This window comes from Rhincodon typus, chromosome 13 (genome assembly GCF_021869965.1).
Source record: "Rhincodon typus isolate 14 chromosome 13, sRhiTyp1.1, whole genome shotgun sequence".
NCBI classification, from domain to species: Eukaryota; Metazoa; Chordata; class Chondrichthyes; order Orectolobiformes; family Rhincodontidae; genus Rhincodon; species Rhincodon typus.
In genome coordinates, this window is record NC_063344.1 from 42,216,606 (window position 1) to 42,235,880 (window position 19,275).

At 40.1% G+C, this 19,275-nt stretch overlaps 1 protein-coding gene across 1 annotated transcript in view; it reads left to right on the top strand.

The window, feature by feature from the left end:
• The window catches only part of golim4a (golgi integral membrane protein 4a), a 99,360-nt gene that overhangs the window by 76,751 nt on the left and 3,334 nt on the right, over window positions 1–19,275 (top strand). Inside the window, exon 13 of the mRNA XM_048604582.1 lies at window positions 4,684–4,752. Within this exon, the coding sequence (XP_048460539.1) occupies window positions 4,684–4,752 (69 nt within the window). The remainder of the gene's footprint in view (window positions 1–4,683; window positions 4,753–19,275) is intronic.

Below are 19,275 nucleotides of genomic sequence, written 5' to 3' on the forward strand. Positions count from 1 at the left end.
TGATTTTCTATTCTGATTTCCACATGGAGTTGCAATTTTACCTTTACTGTTATAAGTTCAGTGTTCATCCTGGCTGTATCATCTTGCATTTTTATGTTGACTTTAATATACACTCAGGTTACTCATAGCTGATTAAATGCTGTGCATTAGGAAATTGAGGGGAAATGACTGACTGCAAGAAAATAGAGAGAGGTAACTGACAGAAGAATTTAGAGAGAGAATTCAAATAATTTGACTAAGGCAGCTAAAGCTTTATTCATGAGCGGTGCAAGAAGGGAACGAGGCTGGCAGGCAACCTGAGTTTAGAGGCAGCAAAGCAGTGCTTTTCATTTTCATTAAGGTTAGGGCAGAAAGAAGTTAATGTTGTGAAAAAATAAGTAAGTGTTCTTTATGATGGAGCTGATATTGGTGTTGAAGCTGAGTTGAGGTTTGAACTGGATACTGAATTTGGGCATCACCTGGTGGAGTTTGAGGAAACAGCAATAAAGAGTGAGGAAGTCAAAGACCATGAAGTGAACAATATAGTCTTATCTTTAGCATTGTTAAATTGTAGGTAGGTCTTTGATTATTAAAAGGAAAAAATAAAACTTAACCAACTTAATTTATCAAGTGTCTAATATCTGTATGTTTGTTTTATTAAAAATATTTAATACTTCAGTACTGTTTTCTTTTTGTTTTAATTCTTAGCTGCAAAACAGTCGATAGAATCTTCTGCTCCCAGATATGGTGAACTTGTCAGTGTGAAGGGCATGTTAGGTGGTGGCGTAGCCAGATTTCACTGCCTTCTCGTCTTCAGCAAAAATAGATCCATGTTTGACCTTCCATAACCACTGGCATTTGAAGCCTTGAGGTAGGCCATTAAGGTCCTCAACCTGTCATGGCTGGGATTGACCTTGGTTAAAGTTTCCTGGGTTAACACTAGGTTCAGGTTTGCTGCTACCTTGTGGGCAGCTTTTTATCTCATAGGAGTGTGGGACTCTTGATAAAAGACCATCAGCACCTGTCGAGAGACTGAATAATAGGCAAAGAGTGCCGCCTTTGCCTCCAAACCCCCTGCCCCCAACAAACCCAACCCACAAATTACTGCAGAGATAGTAGGAACTGCCAATGCTGGAGAATCTGAGATAACAAGGTGTAGAGCTGGATGAACACAGCAGGCCAAGCAGCATCAGAGGAGCAAGAAAGCTGACGTTTCGGGTCTAGACCCTTCTTCAGAAATGGAGGAAGGAAAGGGGATTCTGGAATAAATAGGGAGAGAGGGGGAGGTGGATAGAAGATGGATAAAGGAGAAGATAGGTGGAGAGGAGACAGACAGGTCAAAGAGGCGGGAATGGATCCAGTAAAGATGAGTGTAAGTGGGGAGTAAGAGATGGGATAGGTCAGTCCAGGAAGGACGGACAGGTCAAGGAGGTGGGATGAGGCTGGTAGGTAGGAGATGGGAGTGGGGCTTGAGGTGGGAGGAGGGGATAGGTGGGAGGAAGGACAAGTTAGGGAGGTGCGGCCGAGCTGGGCTGGTTTTGGGATGCGGTAGGGGGAGGGGAGATTTTGAAGCTTGTGAAGTCCACATTGATACCATTGGGCTGCAGGCGTTCCCAAGCAGGATATGAGTTGCTGTTCCTGCAACCATCGGGTAGCATCGTTGTGGCACTGTAGGAGGCCCAAGATGGACATGTCGTCTGTGGAATGGGAGGGGGAGTTGAAATGGTTTGCGACTGGGAGGTGCAGTTGTTTATTGCGAACCGAGCGTAGGTGTTCTGCAAAGCGGTCCCTGAGTCTCCGCTTGGTTTCCCCGATGTAGAGGAAGCCACACCGGGTACAGCGGATGCAGTATACCACATTGGCAGATGTGCAGGTGAACATCTGCTTGATGTGGAAAGTCTTCTTGGGGCCTGGGATGGGGGTGAGGGAGGAGGTATGGGGGCAGGTGTAGCACTTCCTGCGGTTGCAGGGAAAAGTACCGGGTGTGGTGGAGCGGGAGGGGAGTGTGGAGCGGACAAGGGAGTCACGGAGAGAGTGGTCCCTCCGGAAAGCAGATAAGGGTGGGGAGGGAAAAGTGTCTTTGGTGGTGGGGTCGGATTGCGGTCTTCCCCAATCCTCAGACTCAAGGGGGTGTTTTACCTGTAGCTGCCACAGCCTGTTCCGTGGCACTGCTAAGTACACCAGGTATGAATGTCTGATAGTTTTAAAAATATGAACTTCCTATTGTGTAATAATGTCTTTACAAAAGGGCAAAGCTCCAAAAATATTTGATTTGAATGCGTCACCAAAAATGATGAATTGCTGCCACAGCAAATAATGCAAAGGTGGCAGAAGTTTGTTCATGTCGTATTGCTACTAATGGCAGTGAAGAATGTCTTGCCTGACCCCAGGAATCAAGATAAATCTGTCTATGTCAACAGAACTGATTCTGTGTGAACAATTTCTTCTCAAGTGTTTTGAATGTTGCTGAACTACTTGTACTCTACTGTTCCTCCGTATTCAGTTGAGATATTTAGGGCAAGATTTTCACTCTAATTTGCATGGAGAAGAGAGGGAGGCAAGCTGTTAATTTTGCATTACCAACCAGCAGGTGATCTATTGGCACCTCCCCATTGAGCCACCTTGCAAACTGCAAGTAGTATTAGCAAATGGAGTCATAGTTCAGAAACCATCTGGAGAATAATATTTCCTGGCCAGTGGGGGAGGAGGTCACAGCATGTCGGAAACAGTTTCGAACGGTTTCCCTGCAAGACTGACAGCCGTGGAGATTTTTAGTTTAAATATTTAAAGCTGCTGAAAGGGCATTTCAAGATGCACATTCAAGGCCCACTCCTGAGGTGTGTAATAACATCTCTGAACTGATTGATTAGAAAATGTCCAGAACACTAATTAGTACATTTAAATGGTACTTCGTTGATTTTAAACCATTTTGGATGCCCTGAAAAAATGATAAACCAAGTGGTAAATGCCACACTGTTCTTTTCTCAAAATATAATCATGAGTCAATAATTAGTTTATTGTCAAAATTTATATTATTTCCCTTGTATTTGTAAGAGGGAAAAGTTTGTGAAGATGAATAGTTTTGATGGTACTTAACAGAAACTGTTGTTCCAAATTAGCTAAGTAATTGAAGAATTCTTAAGGGTGGGCTGTGGAGGGGGTCATCTCTGCTGACTGTCTGTCCCTCTTCTGCGATTACGTTTGTGCCAGGGTGTCCTTGGAAAGGGAGCATGGGATGTCCATCAATGCTGTCAATACCTTTAGAGAGATGTAGGCACCATGGGCACTACAGTGCTTTATCTCCTCCTGCAACTCCACTTTGATTTAGTCCCTTCTCTCTCTTCCTACCTTCCCCTCATGTTTGATGGCTTGCGTTGCCCATAATGGGCTTTGCTTGTAAATATATGATTGGCTACATGAATGGTTACTGGCAGTGGTTGGTAGTTTACAAAAAAAAACTTAAGGAATGAGCTTTTGTTGAAGAGTGGTTGTGTCCCTACCTCTGAGTCAGGAGGCCTGGGTTCAAGACACACCTGTTCCAGTAGTACTTAAAAGTAACTCCGAACAGGTTGATTAGAAAATATCCCACCATCCTCAAGAGGTCAGAAGTCAGGTGACACTAGGTATAGTCCAACAGGTTTATTTGAAATCACAAGTTTTCAGAGGGTTGCCCCTTTGTCAGGTGAAGTGAGAGAGAAGCACACCGGCACAGAATTTATAGGCAAAGAGATCAATGGGCAGAGAGATCAAAAGATCATACAAATGGGTCCACTCACACCATTTGTATGATCTTTTGATCTCTGTGCCCATAAATGCTGCGCCTTTGTGCTTCTTTATCACTTCAACTGACCAAGGGGCTATACCCTCCGAAAGTTTGTGATTTCAAATAAAGCTGTTGGACTATAACCTGCTGTCATCTGACGTCTGACCTTGTCCACCCCAGTCCAATACTGACACCTCGACATCATCTTCAATAGGTGTGTAGAAACATCTCTGAGCAGCTTGTTTAAAAGAATACTTAAGTCCTCTTCTTCTGTATGGATAACTCTCTCTCTTTGCCATGTCCCATTCCCAAGTTAAGAGGGTACTGTTTCAACTGTGTTATCATAGATCTGCCCACCTTGCTGTTAAATCAATAAGCATGTTTGTGAAAGCAGCCTTAAAAGATGTGCTTTCATCTCCATTTCTCACCCCCACTCTATTCCCTTTAAAGTGACACTTCTCCTCTAGTACCGTCCTTCAACAGCAAGCTAGGAATGCAGCTTGTGTGAAGCCACTTTTTATTTCTGTGGCACCATGAAATCTCCATAAAGACTGAGTCACTGGAATTTTATTGTTGTGTGATCCCGATGTTAGCTTATGCTTGTAAAGCTGAAGTTAGTTGCAGTCAACAAAATTCATGCTGATTTAGCTTGTAAATGTAGCAGAGATTAAATTCAACCCATGAATGAATCAAAGTATATTTTCTGGGAGAAAATGTTTTCTACAGTTAATAGGACATTACTTTGAAATAATGTATTCAGGTATCTTTGCATGTTTTCTGGATATTTGAACATATGATTTCATTCTATTCGATTGCAACATTTTAATTTCAATATCAATGTCAATCTTCCTACTCGGTTTGCTTCTTGTGTGGTACTTTCTTCCAAATTGTTTGTTTTTGTGAAATGTGTAGATATAATCTCTATATGTTGATATTTTCAGGTTGGTGGAAATCCTGATCAACAGGAGGATAACCTAGATGAACAATACCAGGACGAGGGAGAGGAAGAGGTAAGGAGATACAAGATAGTAAGGTGTTGGAAGGGCACCATAGTTTTATCCATATATTGAAATATAACCAGCGCCAATGTTGCCTTCAGTAATTGCTTTTTTTCTTAAAAAACTTTGAGGCAAAATGAAGGTGTTCGTTTCTAAAAGGTGCATTGAGAATATCCGTAATGAACATGGGAACATGAAATTTACTTGTTCATATTTAAATACAGGCATTTATTGATCTAAAATTATCAGGTCAGGCAGGATTTGTGAATCAAGGAAGGTGTGTGAAGTAATTGTTATGTGGCCCATTTCTAACACTTTCCAGCTCTGACTAAAGGTTTTTCAATCTGAAACATTGATCCCCCCCACCTTCCTTACTACATAAATTCTGCCTGAGTTGAATGTTTTCAGCATTTTCTACTTTCATTCTCGGATTTCCAACACCAGCAGTGATCGCTTTCAAAGCAAACAGTTTCATCTTCTTGAATAGTGGGCACAGGCATTTCATGCAAAATTGTATAGCATGACTTAACTCTTCTTATAATTCTTGTAAAGCATGGTTTAACTCAGTTGAGTAGTATGTTTATAGTCTGGTGAAATAAATTTTGGCATGATACCGTAAAAGGATTATGTTCTTGTGAGACATAAATGTTTGATTATATTATCTGAGTTCTTATTGATCTTGGGCTTGCTTCAGCCATCTGTCTGTTTAGACAGCAAGCATTGTTGGAGCATGATTGAATGCTAAAGATACAGGTATAAACTAATATCATATTTATAAGAACATTATTGTTCCTGTATTTCTGCATGTAAGAAATGGGGGATCTTGTTTGCGGAAGTTAGAAATCTAACATAAATAATGAAATTTTTTCCAAATACATTCAAATATCGGCTACTTGGGGGATAATAGTTTCATATATTTGGGGTACAACTGAACATTGTGCCCTCCATTGCACCCTGCCCAGTAGTAGCTGTGTAATCCTTTGTATTAAAATTGCATTAAAATACCAGAGAAAAAAATTAATGGCTAGGACTGCGGGAAGAGAGTGGGACTATTTGTGAAGGAATCGGGCCATGCATGGATGGAGTACACTACCTATGTCTGTAATTTTGCATGATAACCTGTGGAATAAGTTTGTTTCATTTGAGTAGAATTTCCCTCAAGATATCCATTAGAAAACTCGAGACCCGTGGCTTAATGGAGGGAAAAGTTTTTGGTTTTTTCAAATTCACCGAGATTTTTACAATCCAAAAGCAGAATAACTAGTTACCATCTTTAATATTATCAATCCTGCTTGAAATTTACATTAAGCAGTGTCTGTTTTTGTTACAATATCAGATGGCAACTTAATAAAAGATCAGCGGTGACGTGGTATTGCTGGTATCCATATCCATAATGTATCAACATCATAGAGCAGGTAAAAGGAATTAGAACAGCAGTTTAAAAAGTTCCATTCTTAATATAGGAAACCCTGCTATTAATAATAATTAGTACTGCTTGCCTTTACATGTAATTGCACTATATCTTCAATCCTAACACACATTCATTACCTGATCAACATTTAAACATTTATTTCTGTAATCTGTATTATTGAGAAACAGTGCATAACATACTGCTGTGCAATGCACTATTCTTTTTCTTAATCAGTTCTTATATTACACTAGCTTTTCTGACACTAACTATCACTTCACAACTTTATTTAAGCTACCTTCTCTTGTTTCTTTCTTTTTGAATGTGAATATCCCACACTTTTCCATTTCACTCCTTTACTGTCTTTAATTTGCCTGTTTTGAAATGCACAGGCCGTGTTCCAACCAGGGCCAGCTAGCTCAGTTAATTAGTGGGTGGTGCTTAATAATGCGGAGGACTTAGTTCAATCCCTGTGTCAACTGAGATACTTGCTGTGCTGTCTTCTACTTGCTGCCATTGTGATACCATGACAATGTTAAGCTATGCTTAGCAATCCTCAAAAAACAAAGGCACCATACAAAGAAAGAGAGAGATGATTTGAACAGTAATGATTGGATTCTACTTAGCAGTGCTGATCCTAAATTCACCATCAGTTGAAGCCCACTTCATTAGGATGGGATTGGTCAGCACCCACACCAAAAACCCTGTCCCATGCTGCTGAAGACTGCATTGCTTGATACTTCTAGGAAACAGAATTTCTTCATCCAAGTCCTCATTAATTCCAGTCTTAGGGGAGGAGCAATAGTTTGAAGGGGTGCAGTGCTGATCTGAAATTTTTCTTAATTCTTCTGATTTATTGGAAGCAAAGTTCATTCCTAGTCCATTGACATTCTGATGCAATCTGACACTCTGACAAGCTGATGCATCTCATCTTGCTTCAGTATAAGTGTACATCAGAAGGGATGACCAGAGTCTCTGACTCTTAATGGTAAGAGGTGTGTCAAAACCAATTGGCCGTCTCATTCTCATTCATCCAACGATTCAAGATGAAGTATCTGATATACTTCTTTCTCAAAGCAGTCAGGAATACAGAGTACTGGGCTAATGGTAAGATTCTTGGTAGTGTAGATGAGCAGAGAGATCTCGGTGTCCATGTGCATAGATCACTAAAAGTTGCCACCCAGGTTGATAGCGTTGTTAAGAAGGCGTACGGTATGTTAGGTTTTATTGGTAGAGGGATTGAGTTTCGGAGCCATGAGGTCATGTTGCAGCTGTACAAAACTCTGGTGCAGCCGCACTTGGAGTATTGCGTACAGTTCTGGTCACCGCATCATAGGAAGGATGTGGAAGCATTGGAAAGGGTGCAGAGGAGATTTACCAGGATGTTGCCTGGTATGGAGGGAAGGTCTTATGAGGAAAAGCTGAGGGACTTGAGGCTGTTTTCGTTAGAGAGAAGAAGGTTAAGAGGTGACTTAATAGAGACAGACAAGATGATCAGAGGATTAGATAGGGTGGACAGTGAGAGCCTTTTTCCTTGGATGGTGATGGCTAGCACGAGGGAACATAGCTTTAAATTGAGGGGTGATAGATAAAGGACAGATGTCAGAGGTAGGTTCTTTACTCGGAGAGTAGTAAGGACGGGGAATGCCCTCCCTGCAAAAGTAGTAGACTCGCCAACTTTAAGGGCATTTAAACGGTCATTGGATAAACATATGGATGATAATGGAATAGTTTAGGTTAGATGGGCTTCAGATTGGTTTCATAGGTCAGCGCAACATCGAGGGCCGAAGGGCCTGTACTGCGCTGTAATGTTCTATGTTCTATGTCTTATAGTTTTCTGGATTTATGAACTTCCATGGGCTCCTGTTCTAATTTTTCCCTTTGAAATCAGTAATTAGGCCTGGCAACCTGTATCATACTGAAATCGAGACAGTAATTGTGTGGAAGTGCTCATATTGCCTGCAGCTGGCCAGTGTAAGTCAACAGCACGTTGTAGATGATGCTATCAGTTTTTGTCAATATTTCCTTGTTCTGTGTGCTACAACAGATGATGGAATGAGCTGCCAATGGTCGCATTGCCCTTGTATGAAAAGTCCTTTAAAGATATTTTTGTCATTGAGACTACAAATTATTCTGATCCTCATGTTGGTTTTTCAAACCTTTTATGTGTTTCTAATTCAGCCACTACCATTTTAAATCTGTTTCTGTTTAAACCCTCGACTGTTTAGCATACACAAGTTACCTTCTCAATTTTCCATCTATCCCTCCATCCCTAGTTTCTGCATGTAATTGAAAGTGAATATCCCACCCTTTCCCATTTCAAAAATCCCTTTGTTTTCTAAATTTTGCATTCTTCAAATTTATCCATTGCCTAAATGTATTAGATTTTTGGTTTGCCTCTTTCTTGATGTTGTTTTCCTCAAAGTCCTGTTTAATTCAATTTTAAAGTTCCTTAACTTTTTACGTCAGTGTATTTAGCTGCATCATTTGTATTGATATTCATAAAAGGAGAAACGAAACACTAAAACGAGTTTTGATTTTGGTGATATTCATTAATTTTGTCATCACCTTTTGCAAAATGAATTGTTAATTAGAATTAGCTATAAACTCTGCATTCATTCCACGTAAAGTATTTTTCACTTTTCCAAGTTTCATAAAACTTCTGCCTCAATTATGATTTCCTCTGGTCACGTTTCAATGCCAAGCAATAAATAGATTCTAAAATGTTCTCAGATTCTGCTTCTGTGAATCCAAAGTTTACTGTCTTTCTGTCTCGTAATGGCACATTATTCTGTCAACTTGTCAAGTCACTGCTGCACATATTTAAATGTAGGAGTCATTTTGACTTCTTACGCAAAGTGAAAAGGATGATGGTGATTCAACCACAGCTGTTCTGAATTCTAGTTCTGTTAATTTCCATGGGGATGAAAATAGAAAGAGATACATAATGGGGTCTATTCTTGTAGTGAACATGGAAAGAGCTTTTTCAAATGACTGTAGTATTGTTCTTTGTCCACGTATAAAACTATAGCTGGCCCTGATTTTACAGGTTGTAATGTGGTTAAGGAGTTCTGTTGTCCATAATTACGAGAAGAATACTGAACTATATTTCTTTAAATGCTTTGAATTCTGCAGATACATTACCACTTTGCAAAACACTACTCTATTCAGCTGTCATGTTTTATTTGTGGATCTAATATTTTGCCGTTCAATTATGTTTTGCTATTACTGCCATACTTTTGTCATTCCTTCACAGCTGTCGCAACTGTTTTGGCATAAGCATTCACAGTTGGGCAGCATCACTTGACAGGAGGAAAAGGTGAGATAAGATTTACTTTTCATGCATCTGAACCTGTGCATAATTATGTTAATCAGATGACCAAATAAAGCTGGTTGCAAATAGTGCATTTACTGTTCTACATCCATCTGCCTGTAATGGTAGCCAAGGTATTCTAAAATCACGCAAAGCCAAAAATCAGCAAATTAATTTTACACTATATAATTACTAACTTCACCTATTTTTCTAAGTTCTGATGCCTTTTAAAAAATGTCTTGTCTTACATTTAATATTTTATGTTGACACAAAAACAGTCCAAGTCTCCTTGAAAGAAACTGAACTAACATTCATTCATGGCAGACTCAAAAATCTAAGGTCTTTTTGTGAGAAACCCCTTATCAAGTAATAGTATCTCACTGGTGGCGAATTTTTCAATTTCAAATTCTTTCATTTGTTGCTGTAATTACTTTTAAGCCTGGATGTAACCTCATCTGACATTTAGTTTGTTGCAAAATATTTTCATTTTGTCTATACTCAGAACACTAAAGTCCAAGATAATTTTAGAGCTATTTGCTGTTTTTGTGATTAGTATTTGAATGCTACCCAAAAGTTGATGAGAAGAAAGATTCCAGTGATTTCCTTTCCTTACAATTTGGTTCCAATCCTCCCTACATTTTAACATTTATTCAACACACCAGTCATTTTTCACTGCTTTCAAAAGACTGATAGCATTCGTCTCCTTGAAATTTGGAGACTTCTTAACAAGAGCTGCTTACTACCTCCCTAGTCTACCTCAGTGATGATCAAACATTGGAACAAGACATGTTGTTCAAAGGTGTTTGTGTACGCCATGATAGAGCGTTCAGTAATTTACAGTTAAACTGGTGAAACTTGCTGCATTTGCTTTTCAGTTTATCAGTTTACACAAGGTAAAATATGTAGGGAACGAGCTCCTAATTGTACTCAATCAAATTTTCTGCCATCATTTGATGCTGTTTTTAAGATATGATGGCCCAACCCAGCGGGCAGCAAAGGGAGGTAGAGGCAGAAACTCTCACCAGATGTATAAAGTTCTTTGATGTCTACTTCAAGAGCTATGACCTACAGAGCTGTAGACCAGTGTGCTGGGTTAAGGATGAGTATCTAGGACATAATAGGCCAAGTTATGTCACAAATTTTCTTTGGTTTACTACGTGTTAATTCTAGTGAGGGAGGTGGGAACCTTCCTTCAACTTTAACTTTGGATGGATGGGAAGTAGGGTGAGTTTCATGGCCGGACTTAACAGGTCTAAGAGAATTTTAACTCCTAGCCCTCATTACAATTGGATAAATAATTTTCCCATCCAATTTTGTTTTTTTACATATGACAAACTGACCAACTTCCAAAGTACTTCAGGTTAGTCAACCAGAGGTTTATTGAAAGTAGTCATCCATGTTGGAAAGCACGGTTGCATTGCCTTTCAAAAGAATTGGCTGTAGAGTCATGTGGGGAGAAAACAACTTCAAGTTAGCTATTTAAAGCCTCTCTTGAGGTCCTGCTGAAAGAAGCCAGGGAGAGGGGTGAAAATTCCTTCTTACTAATGTGAGGAGAAATGGAAATCAGGTTTACAGGCACGGAGAGACAGGGCAGAAATTTCAGTTCCGGAATTATCAACCCAGGTCCTGGATGTATTACAGGAAGCCCTTTGGTGACCTTAACAGTAGCAAAGGTAAGTAGAACTCTTAATTTCTCCACCTTATACAACAATACTTTACAACAGTCCTTTTCCCTGTTTCACTACTCGCAGCATGCATGCCCCTCTATCACATCCTTCACAACATCGCACAAGGGAACATTATACTAGCTCTCATGCTCATTCCCAAAATCACTCAGTTCGTCATTTTCATTTCACAATGGCCACTAGCTGTATTCTTTAGTCTTTCCAGAAGCATTTCTTTTTCTCATGACTGATCCTCAAATACACTTACCATTCAACACCTTTCCACGTCTTAATCCCCTCTTGTTTTCTGTCCCAGTCAGCATCTGCACAACAAGGAAAAGCTCCATATATCTGCTGTCCCCTTGGTAAATAATATTCACCAGCTCTCACCCCTCTCTCTCTCAGATCAAGGCAGTGCACAGATTAGAGAAGAGAAGACATGAACTGGGGGGCACAGATAACATCATGAACCTCACTGCAAGTAGAAAAATAACGGCCTCTGCGGTGCCAGCAAGACATTTTGAGTACATAATTCTTCTCTGTATAGGATCTATGACTTTTATTTGTACCTCTTATTGAACCTCCAGTGTAAAATAGAGCATGAACCGTGCAACATGTAAGTGTCACAAAATCCACATTGATGGAGCACATATCTATAGAATATCTAATGTAGAAATTTAATTTGGGAATTCAGTGCAGTGAGAGAAGTATTCTATTATTTTAAAAACAGGGAGGTGTCAGAGATGGAGCAAGAGACAGCAGGAATTGAGATCCAGAGGCATTAAACAGGAGAGCAGGAAGGGTTGGTTGGGTGTTATATTTTCTTTTCTCTAAATTAGGGCTGTAGATTAATCCAGGACTGGGGAGATAAGAATATCACTCCCCAGTGTGGGCAAAAGCAGGGCCTGCAGGGAGGAGGGGCAAATTACCCACAGCACCACGATATGCAGAGGGCATTAAAGTTGGAGAAGTAAAAAGGAATGTTGTAAAAAGAAATAGTGCAGTGGGTAGATAGATATGGTTGTCTGCAGCTGAAAGCTTTGGTCCCGAAGACTGATCTTTCCCTGGTTCTGGGGTTGAGGACATCGCCTTTGGATCAGAAATGAACTTGGAGGGGGAGGGGATCAATCCAGATGTCATGCTCCACGTGGATACCAACAATACAGGTAGGACTAAGAGTTTCTGCTAAGTAAGTATGAAGAAATAATGGTAGTTCGAGAAATAGAGGGCTCTCTCAGAATGAATGCAGCATTTGTAACAAGATAGTTGAACTGTTGGCCAAAATAGAAATAAATGAGGATTGAATGATAGCCATTTCAGGGACTTAGGGTGGATTTGTTCTAGACACAAAACAGTGTTGGCATTGGTGTGAAAATTGGAAGAATTACATGAGATGACATTGAGTAGCCTTTCCAACCAATTGTTAAATGGCGAGATGTGATTCTTGTTAGTGAGCAGGGAGGGGCCTATTTGCATTTATTAGCTTGCTTTAATAGCTTCATTATTGCCCATTCTCATTTTTAAAAGGCTAGGAAGAAAGGCAAAGGAGGTTGGGTAACACTCATAATAAAATATGAGATAAAAGATGACTACAGTAATGAGGAGGCTCTGGGAAAGTTGTAGTTTTTGAAATTCCCTTTTCCTGAGACCAGTGAAGGCTGGATTATTAAATATAAGGTTGAACTTAATCAGAGGTTTGCTCTTCAAAGGTGTGAGGATATGGGCGCAGGCAGGAAAGTGGACTTGAGGCCGTGATTAGATCAGCTATGATCTTTTTGAATGGCAGAGCAGATCTGAGGAGCCAAATAGACTATTCCTGCTCCTTTTTCTTGTGCTACTATGGTTTTACTTCACAATCATACAGCATAACTACATCAAGCTGCATTTTGATGGCTGTCATATACTGCTGCCCAGCCTCCAAGTGCTAAACCAAGTTGTATACCCTTTGTTTTCCTTGAGGTTCATTTCAAAGGCTTCACCCTGCAGAAGAAGACATCTCAGAAGAGGAGTAACCTGAGAAGCCACCCTCTTATGTTTCATTACTCCGAAGCAACAGCATAGAGTCACAGTACTGTTACAGTGCAGAAGGGGGCCATTCAGCTCATTGTGTCTACATTGGTCCTGTCAGCAATCCTTTTCCCCACATTGTTTCTATTTTAAAAGATATCCAATACTCTCTTCAATATCTCAGTTGAACCTGCCTTCACCTTTTGTCCAGGAAGTGCACTCCAGATCCAAGCTACGTGCTGTGTGAAAATGTTCTTCTCACAACATATTTGCACCTAGATTGGCTGAGTGAGGAAAAGAGGTGTTGTATGTGGTGAATTACACAGTACTAGTGGACAGCAGCTGGTATTGACTGCAGTGAAAGCCAAGAGACAGCTCACCAGAAGAAGAGGTCTTCTCCTAGGCCTGCTGAGGAGAACAGAGATGCTTTATTGAGGAGACCAGCTCTGAGAAGTGTTTACTTCACGAAAGCATTTATATCAAGGGTTGGAAGATGTGCCACGGAGATTCACCATTATAATTAAAATTTGAGTAAAGTCTTTTTCCAGAATATGTGGTGTCATCCCTCAAAGCATCACCATTCAGCAGTCTTCCTTGGAAAGTTGGACCACTTTCTGGGGTTCGACAGCCAAGCCCTCATTGTGGAAATCTATGCTCACAGACATTGGTAGAAGCTTAATAGCTGCCATGCAGATTCTGACTTCTACAGTCTTGGAGAGATAAACGTTTGCTTTCCAGAAGCAGACTTGCAGTTTTGAGTGGGTGGTGGATTAAATAAATTGGGGATTTCGAAGCACCAAGTCATGTACTGCAGTCCGGTCTTCCACAAATTAATGGAAGTGATAAGTCCCAGACCATTTAAGGTAACAGCAATTTCCACTATATGACTGAGTTAACATCAGGGCCTACAAGGAACCTGGCAGACAGTTGGTAAGCTTTGACCGTTTACCGCAAGAACAATATAATCTGTTTGCACTGTCCGTGACAGAACAATTTATTGTTGCAATCATATTTCTCCGTCCAACATAGGCATCATCTGCATTGCCAACCAAAGAACAAATGACTATTACGTTGCTCGTTACTCAGTTATTGCACCGTCTTTCCTATGGACTTAACAACAGAAATGTGACACAGCAACCAGTTAACCTTAATAACTTAGTTTACGGGGAGGTGATTGTGTGGTGGTATTGTCACAGGATTTGTAATCCAAAGCCCCAGGCTAATGTTCTGGGAAATAAACACAGAATTTCAAATAAAAATCAAAAGTGCTAGTGAAACTCAGCAGGTCTGGCAGTATCTGTAGAAAGAGAAATAGAATTAATGTTTCAAGTCTAATATAAGTCTACTTTGAAACCCCACACACCTCCTGAGTTTCTCCAACACTTTCGGTTTCTACTTGTTAGTGTTCTGGGGACATGGCCTTTGGATGGCAGATGGTGAAATTTGAATTCAGTACGAAAAAACCTGAATGAAAAACCTAAACTAAAGAACTATGTAACCATTGTCGATTATTAGAAAATCTGATTCACTAATATCCTTTACGATATCTACCATTGTTATCTGGTCTGGCCTACATGTGACTCCAGATGCACAGCAATGTGGTAATGCTTAACTGCCCTCTGAACAATTAGGGATAGGCAATGGGTGCTGCCCGAGCCAGTCAAGCCCACCACCTGAGAATGAATAACAAAATACTTGTGTCTCTTCCACCATCAGGCACAATCGATGTGCTCTCTAAGCTGTGCAGTAACTCTGAAGTTCCTGAGCAGGCTGTGCGCAAGTTGCCAGGCATGTCTGGCCAAGCAAGAGGTTTTACGAAACTAAGTTAAAACAATTGACTGCATACACCAAAAAGAAATTATAGGCTGTGTTGGGTGTAATCTGGGGCCAGAGCTTGTTGAAGTGTCTGAAACGAAACTGATTCCAAAGGTTTCAGCTTGATGAGGCCACTGCCAGTCACTGAGTACAGATGCCTTTGTCATCTGGAGTTCACTCTGTGGTGTCTCTCAGCAAACATTCTGTGGCAATTTCTGCGTATCGACATTGCTTCTCTGTCTGTATGGTACATATAGCGGTGAAGCTGCAATCCGCAGAAAATAAAATAGTCTTGATTTTTTTGGCCTGGTTATTATAAAATAGATTAGAGCAAAATTGAAATACTTCATGCACACTACTCACTAGATTAGTAGGTGATACAAAGATTAATTCTGTAAACTAACGCACCTATTGTGATACTGTGCTTGGACATAGCATTGGTCATCGGGTCACGACTGCATTGTTGTAAGCATGTCACTGTCCAAGTTTGGCTGGTAATGTGGAACCATCTGAGTAATGCTATCTTTCAACTTAGCCTCTGAATAAGGGAAGTACATAACCACTGCTGAAGTGTTTGGATGCGCATCTGCTTGTTTTCCATCTGTAAAAAAAGTACAAATGATACAAGACTGACAGGGATTAAATATAATCCAGCAGATTCACTTTGAAATGACCGAAGCTGTCAATAAAGTTTCCTTTATAATATCATACCTGCAGGATACATTTTAAAATCAACACATTCTTTTTTAGTGAGCTTACTTTTATATGGGCAAACATGGCAGCCTACGTAGTAGGACATAATAATTTGATGTGTGATAGGAAACAAATGTGTTTACACTTGTATGGAATTGCTAACACTAAGACATTTATTTGAGTATATTTAAGGACTTGTTTCACATTGATACAGCATGGCCGCTAACCTAAACAGTGCATAATTTGGTGGTTTTTGTTCATCTGATCCTCAAAAGTAGTATTATATCAGTATTGATATGAAGTATCTTAACGAAGTCCATTTCAGTCAAGGAAGATCTCTGTTGGGATTAAATACTTAGAGATTAGAGTGGTTTAGCTTCATCAGACATAGACCATTTGTTAGTTGTAAATTTGTGGTAATACCAAATTTTTTAGACAATTGATCATGGGATGTGGGCATTAATGGTTAGACTAGTATTTATTGTCCATCCATGACCGCTCTAGACAAGATGGTGATGAACTGCTTTCTTGAACTGAAGATTAGGGATACCCAAAATGCAGTTAGAAAGGTAGTTCCAAGATATTGACCCAGCGACAGTAAAAGGACAGTAATACAGTTGCATGTCAAGATGATGTGTGACTTGGCGAGGAGATCGAAAGTGTTGGTGTCCCCATGTATCTGTTGCTCTTGACCTTCTAGTTCGTAGAGGTCATGAGTTTGAAAGGTGCTATTGAGGGAGCCTTACTGAGTTACTGCAGTGCAGTTCGTACGTGTTGTTGCTGCTACTTTGCATCGTTTGTGAAGGGGATGAATGTTGTAGGTGGTAGATGGCTGTAATTCAAACAGGCTAATTTGTTCTGAATGGTGTCATGTGCCTTGAGTATTGTTGGACTTACATCCATTCAGACAAGTGGTGAGTTTTCTATCACACTCCTGATTTATGCCTTGTAGATCATGAACTGGGGAAACACGAGGTGAATCACTTACCACAGAATTTGTAGCCTCTGACCCCTGCTTTTGTAGCCATAGTATTTATATGGCTAGTTCAGTTCAGATTCTGGTTAATGGTAATTCCCAGGATGTTAATAGTGGGGTTTTCAACTGTGGTGATCCTATTGAAAGCCAGTGGTTAGATTCTCTCTTGTTGGAGATGCTCCTTGCCTGGTACTTGTGTGGCTCAAATGTTACATGCCACTCACCAGCCCAAGCCTGAATGTTCCCCAGCTCTTGCTGCTTTTGAACATGGACTTTTTCTGTATCTGAAGAGTCACAAATTGTGCAGGGCACTATGCAATCATTTGTGAACATCCCCAGTTCTGATCCTATCATGGAGGGAAGGTCATTGATGAAGCAGCTGAAAATGGTTGGCCCTAGGAGACTAGCCGAAGGAACTCCTGCTGAGATTTCCTAGGATTAAAATGATTGACCTCTAACTACCATTGTCATCATCTTTCGTGCTCTATTTGATGGCAATAAAATTTTGCCTTTCGATTTCCATTGACTCCAATTTTTCTAGAGCTTCTCGATGCCATCTTCAATCGAAGGCTACCTTGATGTTAAAGGCAGCTACTCTCACCTCACCTCTGGAGCTCAGTTCTATTGTTGAAGTTTGGATCAAGCTGTAATAAGGTGAAGAACGAGAGTACAATCATAAAGAAGTCTTGCTGCAGTTGTGTAGAGCTTTGGTGAGTGCACATTGTGTACAGTTTCAGCTTCGTATTTAGGGAAGGATCTACTTGAAGGCTGTGTATTGAAGCTTCACTCAACTCACCCTAGGATGAAAGTGCTGTATTGTCTGGATTTAGTAGAATGAGAGGTGATCTCATTGACAGGTGCAGGATCATGAAGAGGTTTGACAGGGTAGATTTTAAGTCAGTATTTCCCCTGGCTGGGAATCTGGAATAAAACAGCACCGTGTCACCATAGCACCAGATAAGGGAACGATCATATAAAAGACTAAAATGAGAAGAAAGTTCTTCACTGAAATGGTTGTAGATTTTTGGAGTTGTCTGACCCAGAAGTTTGTAGATGTGCCATCATTGAATATATTTAAGGCTGAGATAGACACATTTTTGGTCTCAGCAAATTGAGAGCAATAAGGTGTGGGCAGGAAAGCGGAGTTGAAGCCTGATATCAGCCATAACCAAATTGAATGGCAGAGCAGACTTGAACAAAAGCAAAATACTGGAAATCTGAATGTTTTGAGTCTGATATAATCTCTTCCAAACTGAAGAAGTCATACCAGACTTGAAACGTTAACTCTATTTCTGTCTCAACAGATGCCGAAACCTGTTGAATTTCTCCAGCCTACTCTGTGTGTGTTTGTAGTGGAGCAGGCACAATGGGCTCTGTGGTCTGCTCTGGCTCCTATTTCTTATATCTTAATTTTCTTTCTCGAGGATTAGAAGTCCCTTTCTCCAAATCAATGTCAACAGTATTGTTAATTAACCATTACATTGGTTAATCAGGAGAAAAATACATATTATCTTTATCTTGGAAATGGTAAGGTTAGTAACTTTCATTTTAGATCAGGGAATTGTTCTGACATGATAGAATCGTGAAAAAACAAATGCAACTCTCATTCTAATTGTTTTAGAGGGTGCTCCTGGTGCTTGTTGCACCTCCAGAAGGAGCTTGCATATTGTGTGTGTTTCAGTTGTTTAGGTAGGAGCCAGGAGGAACATCCCTGCTCCTGTTAGCTCCACAGCCAAGTTCACTGACCGTACTTTTCTGGTGATTCCTTCAGTGGCTGTCGTAGAATCCTGACTGGGGCAGGTCGGAAACCTCCATTTAGAAATCAGACATAAAACGTAAGAATAGACCTACTTAAGGAACGAAAGCCCATGTAAACATGACAGCAACTAAAACACTGCAATATATCATATAGCAGCCATTTCTCCCCCAGATTAACACTATTGCCCGGACACAGTCCACACGGAGGCCCAATTTCAACCCACTCTCGGTTGTTTGCTTCCTTATGCACTTTTCAACAAGTTATCTTCAGGCCATTAGCAATTCTGAGTTTTCGGAAATTGCTTAAATAAAACCCTTAAACTTAGCCAGTGCATTTCAGATAAATATGGGTCTATTAGTTCAATATTTGACAATGAGCACGTTACATGAAAACCCCAATGGTTGTTTATATGCTTTTCATGATCTGCTTTATTTTTTATTCCAAATTGATTGACATATATTCTGTTTAGGTCAAGTACAGGGAGATAACAGCACCTTGATTTTTATGCAATATTTCTCATCTGTTATGAGGCATCTTAGCATTTTACAATACAGAGAAAATGGATTTGGTAGACCAAGGAAAGGGGATGAGTAATTAATTGAGAAATTCTGTAATCAACCTGTTCAAGAATGCTCTCACACACCACTCGAGCAGGTTGAGACTTGAACTCATGCCTCTTGACTCGGAGGTAGGGACACTACCACTGCACCCAAGAGACTGATTATTGTACAATAAATCCAGAGCACCTAAATAATTAGGAGAGTGTTTGCCAAAAATTAAAAATAGCTTTAAATGTTACCATATTTTGTAAACATGTAGAAGTTGTGTACTTAAGACTGAAGGGAAAACATTCGTGTTTCATTCTGAAGATATTTTATTAGGAAACCAGAGTTTTTAAAG